The 11,363-nt window shown below is 51.2% G+C and overlaps 1 protein-coding gene across 1 annotated transcript; it reads left to right on the forward strand.

Moving 5' to 3' along the window:
* The first annotated feature begins 815 nt into the window (after positions 1-815).
* FEZF2 (FEZ family zinc finger 2) lies at positions 816-3,634 on the forward strand. Its single transcript, XM_068983074.1, has 4 exons — positions 816-1,667; positions 2,020-2,154; positions 2,357-2,489; positions 3,375-3,634. Exons 1-4 carry the CDS (start codon positions 816-818, stop codon positions 3,632-3,634), a joined length of 1,380 nt encoding a protein of 459 aa, XP_068839175.1.
* The last annotated feature ends 7,729 nt before the right edge of the window (positions 3,635-11,363 follow it).

Consider the following 11,363-nt stretch of genomic DNA (forward strand, 5'->3'; position numbering starts at 1 on the left):
GTGAATCACGCACGGAACTCTGCCTGGGTTTGGGCTCCCCCCCCCTTTTTTTTCCACCGGCAAAACCATCACGATTCCTCCCCCTCCCCCTCCCGTCTCTTCCCTCCTTCCCGATTCGCGAACCGCTCGCACTTTCTCGAGGGGAGCGCGGGCGCCAGTTGCCTCCTTTTAAAGTTTGAGGGGCGGTGGCGGCGGCGGCCGGCAGGCGCGGTGGAACACAGGGGCCGCTACAGGAGCCGCGCCGCCGCCCATGTCATTCCACTTCAAGTGACTTCATGTGATGTCAGCTGAATGTAAAAGACAGTGATCTCACGCGGAGGGGAAGATGTTTGCCATCAAAATGTGACAGAGGAGACAGGCTGCATGGCTCGGACCGCATCTCCTTGGCGGTGGGGGAAAGAGGTAAATGCGAGGCGGCTCTCCCGGTCCTCTTTACCTTTGCCCCTTCACTGTCTAGCTCCCAGCACGCGTGGCGGAGGCCGGGGTCCAGGGAGCGGCTCAGGGGGGTTAATTTGAGGCTCTTTTCTTTCTTTCTTTTTCTCCCTCTCTCTTCCTCCTCTGTAAACCCTCCCCCCCTTACCCCCCTTTCAAAGTCCCGGGGCAGGGGCTGGTGGGTTCCTTTGCTCGGCGGGTTAATGGGCGGTAATTTGGTACCCTTGGGTGCACTTTGTTCTGCCCCTGTTCATTTGAATGCAAATGGGTGACCTGGACCCGACAAGGTGCTTATTAAATTGCGGTTTCCCTCCCTGCCTTTTCCGGAATGCAGACTTAGAGGAGAGAGGCTGCGCCCTGGCCCAGTCCGGTACCGGCGCGCCATGGCAAGCTCGGCTTCCCTGGAGACCATGGTGCCCCCGGCCTGCCCGCGCGCAGGAGCGTCGCCGGCCACTTCCAAGACTCTGGCCTTTTCCATCGAGCGCATCATGGCTAAGACGTCGGAGCCCCGCGCGCCCTTTGAGCCCCGGCCGGGGGCACTGGACGCGGATAGCGGCCAGGGCAAGAAATTGCTCAACCTCTGCTCGCCGCTGCCCTGTATGATCCCCCTCCAGCCCCTAGGCTACGAGGTGCCGTCCAAGACGCTGCTCAGTTACTCTGAGCTGTGGAAAAGCAGCCTCCGGGCGGGCGGCAGCGGCGGCGGCGGAGGAGGAGGTGGAGGCGGCGGTGGGGGGGCCCCGGTGTGCGGCGCCAGCGGCTTGTGCAAAACCAACTGTGGCGTGTGCTGCAAGGCCGAGCTGGGCCTGGTACCGTCGGCGCTGCCCGCGGGCAGGGTCATCAAGCCGCAGGTCATCAACCAGGCGGTGGGGCTTCCGGCCAGCGGCTCGCTCTACTACTTCAACTACCTGGACTCCGCCACGTACCCGCCGTCTGAGCTCCTTGGCGGCCACCTCTTCCCGTCCGGTCTCCTCAACACACAGACCCCCGCTGCTCTGGCTGCGCACCCCAAGCTCTTTCTGCTGGAGAACGCCAAGTTGGCCGGCCTGACCGCGGACAAGTTTGCCCATCCAGCCCCCTACGCCCATAAGGAGCGCTTGCCTGCGCCGCTGGAGCAGGTGCTGAAGGAGAACTCGGGCCTGACTGCTGAACGCGGTGGAGTCAAGGGCCACAGCAAGCTGCCCGGGGGCTCAGCAGACGGCAAGCCTAAAAACTTCACCTGCGAGGTGTGCGGAAAGGTGAGGCTCGGGGTCCTCGGAGTCTGGGAGGGGTGAGCAGCTGCTTCCTTGAGGGGCAGCCTGGACGGCCCCTTTCTCAAATTTGGGAGCTCCCTAGTAGCTGTCTACTCGAATTGAGGGCACAGTTGGGCCTCAGTTTCCTTTTCTGTAAAATGGGGATGCCTTTGTCAGCTGCCTCACAGGACTGGCACGAACAGTGGATTCGGCAGCTCTTTACAAAATAAAAAGGGCTCTGGTTTCTGAAGGGGATATTGGTTGGGGGAGGTGGTCTCTGAGCGCCAGCCCCCCCCCCCAACCCTGCCCAGGCGGACTCGGACAGACAGCCACAAGGCCCCCTTGTGTGCTTCTATAGGTGTTTAACGCTCACTATAACCTCACCCGCCACATGCCAGTCCACACCGGAGCCAGACCGTTCGTGTGCAAAGTCTGTGGCAAAGGCTTCCGCCAGGCCAGCACGCTCTGCAGACACAAAATTATCCACACCCAGGTACGTGGGCCCCGGGTGTGGCCCGACCCGTACCCAACACCCGGAACTAAGTGATGGGGATGGGGAGAGAATGACCAAGGGTTCCCCTTATAACCTCCACCAGAGGCCCCTGTCCCTTCGGTGTGCCCCTTCCAGGTGCCCCCCAAGGTGGCTTCTCCTGGCCGGGGCCTCAGCCTCATGATACGCACGCCCTTCTCCGCAGGAAAAGCCGCATAAATGCAACCAGTGCGGCAAAGCCTTCAACCGCAGCTCCACGCTCAACACACACATTCGCATCCACGCGGGCTACAAGCCCTTCGTCTGTGAATTTTGCGGCAAAGGCTTTCACCAAAAAGGTAACGCGCGGGGCGAGGCCCTCTCCTCACCTCCCCTTGGGTCTCGGCAGGTCATCGCTAGCGGGAAGGCAAAGAAGGATCTGGAGAGAGAGCAGAGAGCGCGCGAGGGCCGCGGGCTCAGGCGCAGCATTTCTTTGGAATCGGGTTGTACGGGGTTTCGGTGGAAGCTCTCCGGGTTGGATTAGTAGAGCTCGCTGGACTCAAGCTGGTTGCGCGGGGAGACTGTGAATTTGGGAGATGGGAAGAAGGAAAGGGGTAGAGGGAAAGGAAGTTGGAGAAAGACAAGGTATCGCCCTATGGCGGAAGCATCCCTTTGTAGCCGGGATTCTTTTGAAAATGGAGAAAAAAAAAATTTGAGGCGTAATCCACCTCCTGGGAACAATTTAGATTGGGGGAAACCTCTGCTGTCTCCAGCATTCCGCTTGGATTTTCCCAGGCACGTTCGGATCTCCAAGTGGTAGTTAGGGGACAACAGGGAGTAACTTTAAAAATAATAAGAAGAAAATAATAATAATAGGGGACGAAGCCCGGGTTCATGCGAATTTCTTCGAGCGAGGCGGCGGCCCGGACAAGGGCCCCATGCGTCTCTCTGGGCAGCACAAAAGTTTCCGGGCCGGCGGAGCTCAGCGGGAGGGATGCTGCGCGGGCCTCAGGCCCCGGCGGGGCTGGGACGCGGGGCGGCTACGCGGGACTCGGCCCTGCATCCTATAGTGAGAGCCCGGGGCTTGACGCGTACGAAGTTTGACAACTTCTTCACTCGGAGAGGTCGCGCCTGCCTAGCCAAGCGTCGCCTTCTTTACGCGGGCACCTGAGCCAACCCCGGGACACCCGGCCCCTCCCCGTCCCACTTTATCCCCCCCCCCTTTTGTTTTTGGTCTCCTGTAGGGAACTACAAGAATCACAAGCTGACCCACAGCGGCGAGAAGCAGTACAAATGTACCATTTGCAACAAGGCCTTCCACCAGGTCTATAACCTGACCTTCCACATGCACACCCACAACGACAAGAAGCCTTTCACGTGCGCCACTTGCGGCAAAGGGTTTTGCAGAAACTTTGACTTAAAGAAACACGTGCGCAAACTCCACGACAGCGTGGGCCCCGCCGCCCCCTCCACAAAGGACCTGACTCGGACAGTGCAGAGCTGAGAGCTCCTGCCTCACCCTCCCTTCCAGTCCTATCCAACCCCCAAACAGATCACACGTATAAACTTTCTAAAATTAAGAGAAAGGAGAGAGAGAGAGAGAGAGAAAAAAAAAAGCTATAGCAGAAAGGCTAAAATCTATTTATCGAAACCAGCATATTTTTGGAAAGCTAAACGTTTCCTCGATGACTGGCAGCAAACGCCTGGCTCCCCACCTTTGTATATTCGGGAAACTTATTTAAACCCAGCGCGCCGAAACGTATTTAATTCCAGGCCTCGGCTTCTGGCTTCTCCTACGGCGGCAGCGGGTTTTAACCCCAGCCTGTCACGTGAACGTCCCGGAAGAGCGCGGCGCCCCCAGCCATCTTTATACAGCCATGTAAATTCTCCTGTACACACGAACACGGAATATATACATATATAACTCAATAAACAGAATCCTTAGTGCGTCTTTTCTTTTACCCCCTCTCCCCTCGCCGCAAATCAGCTCAGCAACCCTAAAGAATGAAAAAGAAACAGGCGTTTTAAGCATTTCTCGGCCGCCCACATGCGACGTTTTCTGAGGGCACTGGAACCAGGGTGAGGCCAGATCGGTCCTCCTGCCACGCTAATGTGTTCAGATCCCCCCAGGAATCAAGGATGCAAAGGCCTACAACGGGCCTCACGTTGTACCAAGTTTTTATTTGCTAACTGTTCTGACCAAGGGATTCTGGGTGTTGCCATATTTGGATGAGTTTTTTAAAAAGAAGGGATTAAAAGTGGCTAGGTGTTGGAGAGCAGGTTTGGGATGCGTGTCCTAGAGCAAAGAGCCGTGCCACAGTGGGGTAAATGGCGTGGGCACTGCCGCGCCGGGCGCTTCTAGGCACACCCTCTTGTCTGGGTGATGTAAAGGGAGCCACTCTTCCACTCAATCATTCCTGGCGGCGAGAACTGGGGGCCAAGTGTCCCAGCCCATCCGGAGCTTTGAGGCTCCGCGGCCCGCGCTGTGGTCCGGGGCCGGCCTCCGGGTGCGGTGCGCCCTGCCGCGGGAGGGCGCACCCGGGCTCCCGCGGCTCGCAGCCGCCGCCGCCGCCGCCCCCAGCGTCCTGATTACCGCGCAGTTAGCCCATTTCCTGAATAGCTATCTCCGCCGCCGAGCACGCTGATGAAATGATCTCACGCTTGCTTTCTAAGTAATGACCCAAATTAAGAGAGAAAACAGAGACCCTTCAAACAGCATTACATTAATCATCTAATCATTCCCAGGAGGGGGCCGGCCGCCGCCGCCCCGTTTGATCCGAATCTGGATAATCAAGAGCTCGGATTACTGGCTTGGCGCGCCGGGCCTTCTCCTCCCGCCCCTAATATTCGCACCGCGATTCAGCCCACGTTTTCTGGAACAATGTTCCCCAGCGCCAGAAGGAAATGTGGCTCGGGGCCGGGGAGTGGGCTTCCACGCAGCCTCGCCACTGCAAAGGCTAGGGCGGCGGCGTCTGGGCGCTGATCCCACGCGGATTCCCACTGCAGGTGGAGGGTATTTGGAGGGAAAGATGGTTGACGCAAAAAGAAACTCCCAAGTAAGTCTGAAAGTGACTTGAGTGGGGAGTATCCCAGAGCCCGGTATACAGTAGGCGCTTAGCGCTGTTTGCGCCAGGGACTCTCACAATCAAAGAAGTTCACATTGCCGGAGCGCTTGCTCCACGCCACTCAAACCATATTCTTTCGAACGTTCACAACCCGCAAGCTGGGGGGTGATTATTCTCACCCTGTGGAAGGACGGACAAATTGAGGCAGAGATCAAAACTAAATGACCTGCCTAGGGTCCCAGGACTAAGTAGGGTCAGGAATCGGAGTCTAGACTTAGAAAATCCCAACTGCCTTCATTCCTCTTTGGTGGGGGAGGAGTGTCCCAGTTGGGACTCGGGAGAAGACGTTCGGCTGCTGGGTGGAAGTTCTCTCCAGGTCACAGCCAAAGGTTGGGTCCTCATCCCAACCCCCGCCCGATTAGCAGACCCATTGCGCCGGGAAGGAGAATTGTCGATTTTGTTTGCACAGAGGACAGCGACAGCTTCCTCAGGCTGTCGCGGGGGTATTTTTAGTACCTCCGATTCAGAAATAGGAACGTGTACATTAGAATTCCATTTCCTGAAAGGAGAGCGTCCTCGTTTTTTTTTTGTATTCCTCTCCCCCTCCCAAGTCTGGGAAGACGCAGCCAGGGGAGGGGGGCGAGGAAGCGAGGAGGAATTTAAATGTTAGCTCGTTCTGGCTGCATTTCGCTGAGGGGAGATTGGGACCCAGAGGGATATGCAGATTTAACTCCGAAATCTCGGTGGATGCCACAAACCCCAGGAAACCCCACATTGGGCGAGGAGGACTTGGCGGCTAAAGATACGGAAATAGCGCCTTGCTCTTCCCAGACATCTATCCCCAGGGGGCTTGTGGGCTGGTTTGAGGAGTCCGATCTTATCCCAGTTTTATCTCCCTAGGTTTTATTAGCCCCGCCTCACAGATACACACCCCTTCCCCATTTCTGGGAGCTCTTGGGTGCCCTCCAACTGTCTCAATCAAAAATCCTTTGCTTCTTGCATCTCTGGAAGGATCCTTGGCAGAGGGGCTTCTTGGAGACCAGACACTGGCCAGGACAAGCCCACCTTCTTCCTAAATAGTTCCAGAACTTTGAGCAAGGGGCAAACACCACAAAATTTAGCACAGAAGCCTCCTCTTTAGATAATTCTTAGAGAATTGGGTTTAAAAAGTTGGCCTGCATTCAGGAAAGGTGATTCGGTTCTCCTCTTTCTCCTTAAGAAGAAAAGATAAATAAAAAATAGATGGGGCAACTCCCATCCAGGGAAATAACTTTCTAACCATCAAGTGAGAGAAAGGTTCTCTGAGGAAATTCTTCTGTAATGTTTTCACAGGAGAAAGACTAAAAGGGTTGCCCATCTCATAAACTGGAGACATTTATTTCCAGGTGACGGTTCTGAAGAGGGTTGAAGAGCCCATGTTTGCAAAGGACTGCAAATGAGATAATACTAATACGTGGAACAGGAGGCATTTCTCTCTTGGACTGCTCATCTCTCTCTGCCGTCGGGGAGAGGTAAGGAATCAGAGCTCTGAGTAGAACCTGAGCAGAGTTACTTGACTACTCCAACCTCCTGGAGGTTGTTCCCTCATAACCTGATTGTTACTTAACCTTCATACCAGCGCCTGTCAACTGCTCTGCCCTGAGAAGGGTGTTATTTCACATCTGGTGGTAATTGTAGATAAACAGACTTCTTTCATATCTATAGGGCTTAGCGCTGCTTCGCTTGAAGTCCCTCCTCTTCAGTTTAAGATGTCTGCTTCCTTCAGTTGTGGGGGATTCAGAAAAGGATTTCTTCACCTGGAAAGTAGTGTGAGGAGAAAAGGAACCTTCTGGAGAAAAGGAACCTTCTATCTGTATGACTAAACACCTTTCACAGCCAGTGCAGGCTCTGACGCCAACGCTAAGCTGTTGTAAGTAACTGTCCTCACTGAAATCCTTCTAGGTTATTCCCCATGCATCGGAATTGATGGGTGAAAGGTTCTATTTTCTGTTGTTTTTTTTTTTAATTTGCCTCTTAATATTAAGCTGTTTGCATGACTTGTAGCTTGCATTATTAACACATGACTTAAACAAGGTAGTCATCAGGCACATATTAATATTCTAACTTTGATTAAATTGAAGAGGCCGCCCTTAAAAAATATTTTAAAAAAATCAAATTGCGGGGGAGGGGAATCCTGTCACAGACACAAAAAAGACTCCAATTATCTTTTCCCCTACAAGATGTTTGTTCTGTCCATGACTGCTCACACTTCAGCAATCTTGCCAGCAAGACTCAAAAAAAAAAAAAAAACCCTCCTTCTTCCAAAGCCACAGCCTTGTACATAACAGATTGTACAGTCCTATTGCCTTAGGCGAGTAAGAGGTTCCTCTCTGCAAAGAGCGACACAGAGAAGTTGCCAGCATCCAGACGCATTTTGGGGGGCACTTGTGCTCACTCTTGCCTCGGCTGCAGAAGTGTGTCTGTAAGGTCCCCATTTTGCTGTTTGGCTCACGAGAAGATAGGGAGTCGCCTGAGCCAGGCCCAAGAATCACAGCAACAAGGCATCCAGGTGTGCTGGTGGTGAATGAGCTGGGGAGTGAATAACAGTGAGGGGTGTGTGGGGGGGTGCTGCCAGAGAGAGGACTGGAGTCTTGAGAAAACGCTGGGAAATAAACAACCTCAAGGCAGCTGCGTTGCCCTTTTCCCTGCACTTCCCTCTCAAACGTCTGAGCAACCAGTTTGCTCCTAGAAACATGTTAATTGCCAACGGAGCTCATTAAGGCATGCACATGCAAAACACAGCAAGAAAGATTAATGGACAAAAGCGCAATAATGAACTGTCAACAATCGGGCCCATCTACGCGACCAGGATCACTCAAGAATGAGGCATTTAGAGGCAACAAAGGATTGTCTGGGACAGGAAGAAAAGACGACCTAGACTTTTGTTTAGTCAACACAATTGATTACAAATGAGAGATTAACAGGATAGCTTCAGATTTTTTTAAAAAGAGGCAGAAAAGAAAAGTCCAATTAAGTCCACCGAATGTTAACTACATTGCGTTCCATGCCTAGCCCCAAAGAAATTCTCATTAAACCATCCCTGGCGATCCCTTTTGGAAAGTAATTTGTCTCCCTGATGGAGCAGAGAAAGAGAATCGTGTAAAAGAAAGCGTTAGTTCTTGGCACAATGAGCTTAGGAGACACACTAGAAAGAGCCAAAGGGGGAGTTAATGAGCATCTGACAAACTGCTTGGATTCAGGCCTAGAGAACAGCGATGAAAAGATGAAATTGGCCAACAACTATTCTTTATATCAAACATAAAAAGGCCAATCTGAAATGGGGCTGCTCAAAACTGGTTGAAAGTACATAGCCCAAGAAAAGGGAGCCGCTGCCAGGCCCCTTGGTGGACACTGGACAGACAGAGGCAGAACTCAACCAGCCAAGAGCGAGGAACTAGGCAGAAAGGTGGGCTTGCCAGCACAGAGCAAACTCTACGAGCCACACACCTTTGGTGGTGCTGATCTGAAGCTCTTGGTGCCCACCACCAACCCTCTGGATGTTTCTTTCATAAGTGAAAAATGTATCAGGCTAGCCTTTGAGGACTCCCTACAAGTTCTAGTAATCTGGTTATTAGCTCCCAGCATTCTTCAAACTATACCTCCCCCTCTTCTAGAGTTAAGGCCACCCCCACCCCCTCCCACCCACTGGGATACCAGATGTCTGTAATTCACATTCAGTTCTTCTACCCTCCATCCTAGTGACCATTCAAAACTGTCACCCACCCACCCCCCACCCCACCCCCGCCCCGCCCCCAGGTGACTGGCTTCCTAATTCTGCACAGGGCACAGAAGTGGAGAGAAAGACACTCATCACCCATGGCTTTGTGGACCAGGTGATCAAGTATTTAAACTATTTCTCCTAGCTCATCTGGCCTTAAGAGACTGCGTCACTTTAATGTTTCCACTTTTTAACAAAGTAGGTCAACATATCTGTCTATTTCAGATGCATATTACATCCCAATTAAACATAAATGTCCAGACATTCCCAACAGCGGAAGTGTTTGGGGTTCTTTTACACTCAGTGTTCAGTAAAGCCAGGTAAAGAGAACCTAATGGTGTGTGATAGGGTTTTCCACTTCCAGCTAAGGAGTGTGTTAAGTGTCCAACTCTTTGCAACCCCATGGACTGTAGCCTGCCAGGCTCCTTTGTCCATGGAATTCTCCAGGCAAGAATGCTGCAGTGGGCAGCCATTTCCTTCTCCAGGGGATCTTCCCTACTCAGAAACTGAACCCAGGTCTCCCGCATTGTAGGCAGATTCTTTAGTGTCTGAGCCACCAGGGAAGCCCAACTTCCAGCTAAGGAACCCAGAACAAATCGTGCGGTTGCTTAATGCCTTATTTATTCCATATTTGACGTGGGACTGGTGCCACCTCAGATACTAGAGTGCAGCATTGAAATCTTGATTCTAGGTTTTGAGTTCTTACTCTCAAATCCTTGGTAACAGCTATCACATTTCTGAGGTCTTGGCTTGCACTTCAGGCTTTGCTCATGCTTCATGAAAAAAATATATTGGTGCCTAGAAGTAAAGAATGGGGAAGAAAAAGTATACCAATTCAAAATAAAAACAGTCATCTAGGATGAAAGACTGGTTCTGGTTTTCAAAGCACAGAGGTGTTATACAATCTAGAAAGGTAGATTTCAGGAAATAGAGGAGAAAGTGAGACGTTTCTATTGTAGATCAATCAGAATCTGATATAATTTGTTTTTTATCAGGGCTGTGAAGGCCATGTGACCTGACACATGACCTTTGTGGTTTCTCCTTCCATGTTTTTCAGTCCTAGGTCATTTTTGGAGCTCTTTTCTTCCTCAAGGAGTTTCACTGTCCTCATTTTGCCCCGCCCCCACAAAGTGGGTGGTGATGAATTGCCTTGGGAAAGATAACTTATTATTTATAAGGAGAAAATCCAGTGAGTGGTTAGGAGCCTGGGGTCTGGCATCAAAACAGCTGACTTCAAATCCTAGCTCAGATACTTCTCAGGGAAGACCACCTTGTCTCTGTTTCTTCATTTGCAAAACAGGAATAGTTTCTATCGTGCCTGAAACTAATATAATGTTCTGTGTCAATGATATCTTAAAAAGAAAAAGAAAAAATTTTTTTTTCTCACAGGGCTGTTGTGAGGCTTAAATGAGTTAACATGTATAATTAGAATAGTACCTGGCATGTACACAGGAAGAATTCCAGAAGTTAGCAGTAATTATTAGAAAACCTCAAGTAGCAAAACATGAATGCAGAGCTTTCTAAAGAAAATTTACCTGTGTTATCTTGTTGACTCTTCATTACATATTCATTAGGTAAGTTTTCTCAACCCCATTTTAAAGAGGGGCAAACCTAGTTGCTGAGAAGGTATGATTCCTGTTAGTTCTCATGACTGGAAGGCGATGGACTGGGGACTCATACTCAGATGATTCTGTCTAAATATGGGTCATGGTTTTAAAAGGAAGGTGTACAAGAACCGCATAACATTTTTGTTTAAAATGCATCTGATGGGAATATAAATTGATGTCGTCACTGTGGAGAACAGTATGGAGGTTCCTTTAAAAACTAAACATAGGGGACTTCCTTCGTGGTCCTGTGGTTAAGAACGTGCCTTGGGATAGTGCACAGGTTCGATCCCTGTTCGGAGAACTAGGATCCCACAGGGCAACTAAGCATGCGTGCCACTATGAAAGAGCCTGTGTGATGCAATGAAGATCCCATGTGCTGCAACTAAGACCAGATGGAACCAAAAAAAAAAAAAACTAAACATAGAACGACCATATGATCCAGTAATCCCACTATTGGGCACATACCCTGAAAAAACCATGATCCAAAATGATGCATGTACCCCAGTGCTCATTTCAGCACCATTTATGATAGCCAGGACGTGGAAACCTAAAAGTCCAGTAACAGAGGAATGGATAAAGAAGATGTGGCGACATACACAGTGGAATACTACTCAGCCACTCACAGGAATGGAATAGGGCTATCTGTGGAGCGGGGGATGACCCTAGAGTCCGTCATGCAGAGGGAAGTAAGTCAGAAAGAGAGCGATAAATACCGTATATTAACACATACACATGAAATCTAGAAAAATGGTACGGATGACCCTATTTCCAAGGCAGGAATCAAGATGCAGACACAGAGTGGAC

The sequence above is a fragment of the Capricornis sumatraensis genome, chromosome 10 (genome assembly GCF_032405125.1).
Source record: "Capricornis sumatraensis isolate serow.1 chromosome 10, serow.2, whole genome shotgun sequence".
NCBI classification, from domain to species: Eukaryota; Metazoa; Chordata; class Mammalia; order Artiodactyla; family Bovidae; genus Capricornis; species Capricornis sumatraensis.